Raw genomic sequence first — 8,072 nt, 5'->3', positions numbered from 1 at the left:
GACAGATTTATATAAAAAATTGAAAATTATATCAGGATCTACATTATCACATATATCATAAAATAACTAATCAATATAATTAGGTTTTTGGTTACATTTACATATTTACATTCGTTATATTAACGATTTATAACACTTTATTTATTCACTTTACATAAACTGAAACCGATTCAGTGAAAAACATACATCATTTAGGTAGGTAATCAAAATAAATTTAATTTCTAAAATTATTTTTGCATAAGCTTATACAAAATATGAATGAATACAATTGTTGAAGTTGTGTTACAAAATTTATAATTTACGTCTATAGTTGCGCCAATGGGTAAAAATTAAAATGTAGTACTTACTAATTGAATAATTATTAATTAGGTGTGAACCTGCTATGAATAAATATGAACATTCAAATAGGTACATTACGAATAATTTATAAAAGAATTATTATTAAGGTAAAAATTAAAAAATACAAGTTTTACTTACGTTAATAAATTAGAATGCTGAACCAAGCGCCAAGCACCAACGTACAACCTGAGTGCAGCGACCAGTAGCGGCAAACGTAAAATGAGCAACTGTTTACCGTTAAATAACGGTCATTCAAAAAATTCGACTGACGGATAAATAATGTATCTGGTCTTGGACCAGGATGAGAAATTCATATACTCAAAAATCGTACTGAAATATTTACAATGCCTGACGGTTGGTATTAAATTGTAATTTTTTTATTTGAGGTTAGAATTCGAACTCTTGATTAAGATTATCAGCTATAATTTCTTATCAAGGGGCCTAACTCTTATCTCGGGGACCCAACTGTCCCCATCCCTTTTTTAAAAGACAACAAATTGCCAGTAGTGATGTAAGTCGATAATATTACTTTGGTAAAGTATTTTAAAGTAAGTAATTTATCGCTAAAGTAATTTATATTTATTACTATACCACTTATAAGTATTTTTTTATTTTTAATTTTATGAATCATATGCATATAACATATTTACGTATTACATATTAAGTATACCATGTTACACTTAGGTTTCAGGCACTTAGGTAACTCCACTGTAAAATTGGTCGAGATCTTTCCAAAATATGGTCAGAATTTGTAAAATGCACTGTCAACGGACGTTCTGGGGCTCAGTATATTCATTGAAATGCTTTTTATAATTTTGTTAACGCAGCCAAAATGGAGTTTCATATATCTAAGTGCATCAAGTGTCCAGCAAATATTAAAACCAAATATTTGAGCATGATATGCTTGCTCAAATATTTGGTTTTAATATTTGCTGAAAAAGAAACTAAGCAGTTCAAAGTCGAAAAGTTTAATAAATGATGATGGAAATGAAGGTTGGTATTAGGTATTAGGTATTCACTATTCTCATTTTATGCAATGTAATATTATTTTAAAATTATATTTCAAAATATTTTAATAATTTCCATTTCAGACATGGTAACTAGTGATCTTAATCAAAATGTAAAAACAACTTCTATATCTTGATCAGTAGTAAGAGTTCTTAACTCTGTATTGGTTGATACTGATGATAATAACAGTGTATCTGGTTTAGCTGAAATGGAAAATGATTCTTGGAAGATCAACTGTACTTTCACAATGTTCATCAGCCATAATCAAGTCCCAAAAACTTGAGCATTATTGTTGGTTAATTAAAAATTTTTGAATAGGCTACATTTCTGTAAAGGGAAAACATAATTTCACCCAGCAGATTTTGAGTCATAAGATAAGCTGTGTTGTCTGAAGTGGGAACATGTCTCCACTGTTCAGGAACAGATAAGTCATGAATTTGTGCGATTCTATTGGATACAAATGTTTTAAGTTGAACGGATCCTTTTATCCACCCCAGCACGATGGTGGAATCTGTCCAGAGGATAATGTCAGTAGGATTGAGATTGATACCAATTCGGGCCATCTCAATCTTAGCACTTTCCACTAGCTCAGCTAGTAAGAGGGCGCCACATAATTCTAAGCGCAGTATGGTGGTAGGGTGCATGGGAGCGACCCGTGTCTTTGAGGCCAATAGTTGAATTATGGGCGTTGATGCAGACACAACCGACCGTTGATAGATGCATGCACCATAAGCCTCCTGGGACGTATCAGAGAATCCGTGATGGGTGACTTTTGAGCGAAGTCCGTGGACAACTAAACGAGGGACTGATAGTTGATCCAATACTTGGAGGCTGGAGTAAAACTCGGTCCAGCGCGATTGTAAATCTGGTGACAGGATGGAATCCCAGCCAAGTTTCAACGATCAGAGTTGTTGCAATAAGATGTTTCCTTTAATCAACGCTGGTGTGAGTAATCCAATGGGATCATAAGTGAGATTAATATGAGACAATAAGCCACGTTTGGTGGAATGAAATGGTGCTTCACTATTACTGATTGTGAAATGAAAGGTGTTGGAATTAGGCTGCAACGTTAGACCCAGTGCACTCACAGTGTCCTCATCCACCAACATTATCCGGTATGTGGGATCGGTTGAAGCAGTTGGAATTCTTGACATAAGAGGTGCTGAATTAGAACACCACTTGCGGAGAGGGCAACCAGCAGACTGTAACCGAGAACCGAGCTCTTTGTATAGAAAATAGCATTCATCATCCGTGTTGGCACCACTGATGAGGACATCTACATAGAAATCCTCAGCTAGTGTCCGTTTGATAGTGGGATCAGTTTCTTCATTTGCCAATTGGATTATACAGCGTGTGGTCAAGAATGACGCAGATGTTGTTCCGTAGGTAACTGTGCATAATTGATAATCTTCTAGCGGTTCAGCTGCGTTAGCACGATAGGTAGTATAGCTGTAGGTCTTGATCACTGGGATGTACCAGAACTTGGCGATACATTTTAGCTACATCTGCAGTGAGGACTATGGCATGGGTGCGGAAACTCAATAAGATTTCAAATATGTCTGCTTGCACTTTGGGCCCTCGACACAGAATATCGTTCAATGATAATCCAGATTTGGCAGGAGCAAAGCCGTCAAAGACTACCCTAATTTTGGTTGTTATGCTTTCGGTCTTAACAACTGCGTGATGAGGCAGGTAGTATGTGGGTGAGCTGCCAGCTGCAGGTGCAATTCGCATGTGGCCTAAATCAATGTACTCTTTCTTGTATACTATAGATAATGAAGGATCGCTAGCAAGTCGGCGTTCCACATTGAAGAATCGTTTCATTGCCATGGTTCTTGACTCGCCCAGGGTCTCTGGGTTGGCTTTTAGAGGCAAGCGAACAATGAACCATTCAATGTCATCACGCTGAGACGTTGAAATGAAGTGTTCTTCAGCAATACATTCTTCATGCTGACGTGCTGATACATTGGTTGCACATAACGCTAGACCTGATTGATTGCTGACTGTTGACGTAAGCGCGGTCATAGAATGTGACAGAGGGTCATTTATTTTACCAGTTATGACCCAGCCAAGCCTTGTGCTTTGAGCAGTTAACGATTCGGATATGGCGACTCGATCTCTGTTAAATACTTCATAAAAAATGTCAACACCGATGAGGCAATCGATTTCACAAGGCTTGTTAAATTAAGGATCTGCTAACTGAGACAGTACATGGCTAGGTATATGATTAATTTTAATTTGATGAGATGGCAGTTGGCTTGAAATCACTGGTAACGTATGAAACGTTATAGGTGTAGCGTATTGATCAAATTGAGATGACAGGGTGGTTGGCAATAAGCATTTTGCATTCATGTGATTGGCACCAACACCAGCGATGGTAATGGAAGCACCAGAACTCTTCAGCTGCAACCTTTTGGCGCATGCTTGGGTAATAAAGTTTAATTGAACACCGTTATCGAGGACTGCTCTACAGCGCTGTCGTTCACCACTAGCATCCTTGATGTATACAATTGATGTGGACCACATTGCATAAGTTGGAACACTAGAGTGAGACGTGGCCGAGCCTCTTTGTGCATACATGACTGTGCTGGTAATCTGCTCACTCTAGTGTTCCAAAGCGCAAACATGGGTCCTTCGGGCCGGATGTTCTGTATCGTCAGAAACCTGTAATTCAAGTGTACTTTCTGATAATACAATACATGATTTACAACCAAACAACGCTGACGAAGCTAATAAAAGTCCCATAATTGTGCCTTATATAAGTGATGCTGAAGTTAATCCATCCAAAATATATGAAAAGTATAATAAAAGAAGAACTTATCACTAAATTGAAAAAATATTAAGTCATTTTATGGAGATTTGGTAGATAATATATTAAAATAAGGTCTTATTTGGTACAGTAACTGGAGTGAAAAAGAAATTAAAGATAATACAGATTTTCTTGAACTTTTAGATGAAACAACATTTTTCCCAACAATAAAAAATTGTATTTTAATAGCAATAACCCTTCCATCAACTACTTGAAATTTGAAAGGTCATTTAGGTATGTATAATTTATTAATCTGCTTTTATAGTGCTTCTTCATAGACATTTTTGTTTTTGCTTTATATTATAGCTCACTTAAAAAATTGAAAACTTGGCTTCGCAGTAGTATGACACAACTCCGCTTGAATGGCTTAGCACTTATGTACATTCATAGTGATATTTTAAAAAGTCAACAATCTAACATTGTTGAAGATACAATTAAGCTTTTCTGCATGGAACCACGGCGTGTTCAATTTTTATTTGACGATAATGATCAATGAGTCATGAATTATTTATTATTAATTATTTTTTTCATTTTTTATTATACAGGCTTATTTATAATAACAACATAATATTATACATTTATATTATAATAATGTTTTTAATAAGTAAGTAGGTAAGTAAGTGTATTATTGTTTCGCTGAAATTTAAAATACAGTTACATAAAATTTAGTTTTATTCATGGAGGTCAATAGTTCTGAGAAAAAATTAAAACGACGAGTACAATAAACAAGGCTGCTGAAATCCAAGTTCTCGGCCAAAATACTTATGTATTACAATATGTTTAGTGTACAACTCGTCCAAGGCCTATAGACCATCGAACGACTAAAGAATTTATAAAAGTAGTTATTATTTTTTTTATAGTGAAAACATACAACATTTATTGGAAGACAAAAGAACTCCTAAAACTGAGGTATGGAAACAAGTGTATGATAAGATGATTTTATTAGGTTTTATAGTATATCAATCATCTATAGAAGGAGGTATCAAGTGTAACCAGAAATGGCGAAACTTGGTAATAAACTAGGCATATTGATTTAAAAAGGGTGTATTATATCAAAAAAAATGACTTTGTAGTATTGTTGTATTTTGATGACTATTATTTTATCTGAAAGAAGAAGTCAGCCCGCATCGATCTCTGATTTTGTATTCTATTTTAAATAATTGTATTAAAAAATGTGTAAAAAAAGGCTTTTTATTTTGTATTTTTTTAAACACATAAAATTTGAGAATAAAATATTGAAAAACAGAGATCGATGCGGGCTGTAGAATATTTCCCTCCAGCAATTAAAAAAAAAAATTATGAAATTTGGTTGATTCTACAAGGCGGTATCGTTATTCCCGCAAAGTGTATTTTTGAGGACAAAATGGCATCAGCATCGGGTGCCTTAAGCTGTGTGTCTACGCGGCGGCGTAAACCGATATATTCGATATACAATACACCAATACAATTGAAACAAAAATGAGTAGGTGTCCGCGGGGGGGACGTTTATTCAGATGCACAGCGTATGGTAGTTATGTACAAGAAAGAATAACGTGGTACGACGTTCGTGCCGTGACAGTAGGTATGGCGAATATATATCCAAGACGAACTGTAGTGTTACCGTATATGAACGGGTCGATGAACGGGAGGGCGAGCCGCCGGCGGCCGGTACTCGTTTTGCGCGACTTGCCTTCCCGTCCTGCCTTGTGCCTTTGTGGCGTGGTGGGAGAGTTGGCGTTGTCGCACTGTGTAGCCCGTGGTGGCGGTTGACAAAAGCGTGGACGGTCGCTGCAGTCCTGTACTTTGTACTGGTAGCCGCTGCGTACCATGTCAGTCTGTTGGTGATAATTTTTTGTCAAGCTCTAGGTTAATGGAGACAAGTATAACAATAAATGAGATAGGTACCTGAATATGGATCTTTATTTTTGAAACCAAACCTCGAGCAGTCAAATGTTAATGAATTTATCACTCCTACAAAACGAAATTAAGCTATTGGCATTCTGGAAGAACACCAGAGTAATGCATCAGTAGAAAGTTGGTTTAATTTAGTGAAAAATCATATTTTAGCAGGCAAAATAAGAATGAAATGTTGTAGGTTTATTGAAAATATAACCCAATATGAAGCTCAATGTTTTAGACAGGTTGAATTATAAAAACCTAGACGCATATGTGCCATAAAAAAAGCTAATTGTGACGAGGACAATCTGCATTTAAATACTCTAGAAACTTGGAGGAAGAAAGGAAAACTTCCAGCATTCTTGAAAAACAATAATAACATTTTAGGCTAAAGTTATGGTGAAAACCAACAAAATTGTTTTTCATTAAATATACAGTGCCATGATAAGACACTGCAACTGGGTGTTGTTTTACATTCAAAAGGCTGTGAGTTTATTAATGAACATCTCACTGTTTGCAGTCAAACAGATCAACCAATTGTGCGCAGTTTGGATATAGGTGAGCAATTATTTGATAACCTCAGTAGCATCAGTGATCATGATTGTGTATTAACAATATAAAATAATACAAGTCCAAGAGTCATTGAGAATATAAATAAAACTGTTAATACTTCACCTGTGGCTTCGACTACCCAATTTCCATCAGACACTTAAACTCAGTTGTATGGAAATCGACCAAAAATAAGTTTCAAACAGGAAATATTCCTTATAGTTTTCACTGTTGTTGGCAACACAAACCGTGACACGATAGATTAGGCATAGGTTCCCCAAACGTAGATTGTTAGTAGGGAGCGCAAACTGATGCCAAAATCGATAATCGAAAATATTCCCCTAAAATCAACGATATATCGATATTTTTTTAGTATATTACTACAAGTTGATAAATTACACTTTATAATTATTATAATATTAAGTTCCCAACATCACAATTAATGAAAAATGGTAATTATTTAACACATTCAATTGAAATTGCCTTTTACTTTTCCAAACAAGGAATTTCTTTTAGAGGTCATGATGAAAAAATATGATTCAAACAATCAAGGTTAGCATTCATAAACAACTATTATTTTGTTTCAAATTATTATTTGTGATTCATAAATCCTAGGTAATTTTAAAGAAATGTTCAAACTTTTCTCAAAATATTAAATATGACATTGAATTCGAAGAAATGTAGGTACTTGAAAAAAATTAACCTTACTAGCAATACAAGAAGATTTGAAATTATTTTACTTAATTAATATTTAATCGAACCTATATAATCAATGTAAAGAAAGTAATTTGCCGAGTTTACTTCCAGTTAGTCGATTCCTTGTTTGACTAATGGTCGCTCCAGCTTTGCTGAATAGTCTCTGAGGGTACTGATGTTCCAGGTATTATTAAACATTTCTGTGTAAGTTTATACATTGCTCAATAGGTCTCAATAAAGAACAGATATCTTCAATACACCAAAGTTCTGGACTGGTAACCATGTCTGGTATATCTCTGGTTTTACCACTTTGAGTTAACAGAACTTGTGAAAAGTTACTATAGTGCGTTTCATTATAACTGCGACTCGACCGCGACGCTAACGCACTTCGTGGCGGTTGTCTCAAACCAGGGGTTTTCAAACTAGGATCAAAAAAATGTGTAAAATATTCGTTATCAAATTTTAAATTTGCCGCGCAACTTTACGCGCTAGTTTTAGAAACCCTAATGAAAAAACACCACGAGGCGTGTTATACTCTATTCAGAATAAGAATTTCCACTTTCGCGCACGCAACTGAACCGCCGGCAGCTAACAGACCACCCTGGCGAGTATCGGCTGTGTTGTGATTGGTCGCCAGTTGTCGACGGCTGCCGTCACCCGTCGCTATCGTATACGTATACACCCGAACCCGGGACATTTCGCCGCGACCGATTCGCCGCGACCGTTTCGCCGCGACCGTTTCTCCGCAGACCGTTTCGCCGCAAACCGTTTCGCCGCCGCACCGTATCGCCGCGGA

At 35.9% G+C, this 8,072-nt stretch overlaps 1 protein-coding gene across 1 annotated transcript; it reads right to left on the bottom strand.

The window, feature by feature from the left end:
* Window positions 1-2,249: 2,249 nt before the first annotated feature.
* On the bottom strand, window positions 2,250-3,927 carry LOC103311985. Its single transcript, XM_008191914.1, has 3 exons — window positions 3,548-3,927; window positions 2,814-3,466; window positions 2,250-2,737 (listed from the first exon to the last, which is right to left on the bottom strand). Exons 1-3 carry the CDS (start codon window positions 3,925-3,927, stop codon window positions 2,250-2,252), a joined length of 1,521 nt encoding a protein of 506 aa, XP_008190136.1.
* Between the last annotated feature and the right edge of the window lie 4,145 nt (window positions 3,928-8,072).

Source organism: Acyrthosiphon pisum, unplaced genomic scaffold, assembly GCF_005508785.2.
Source record: "Acyrthosiphon pisum isolate AL4f unplaced genomic scaffold, pea_aphid_22Mar2018_4r6ur Scaffold_20960;HRSCAF=22641, whole genome shotgun sequence".
Lineage (NCBI taxonomy): Eukaryota > Metazoa > Arthropoda > Insecta > Hemiptera > Aphididae > Acyrthosiphon > Acyrthosiphon pisum.
This window is presented reverse-complemented; position numbering and strand designations above follow the sequence as displayed.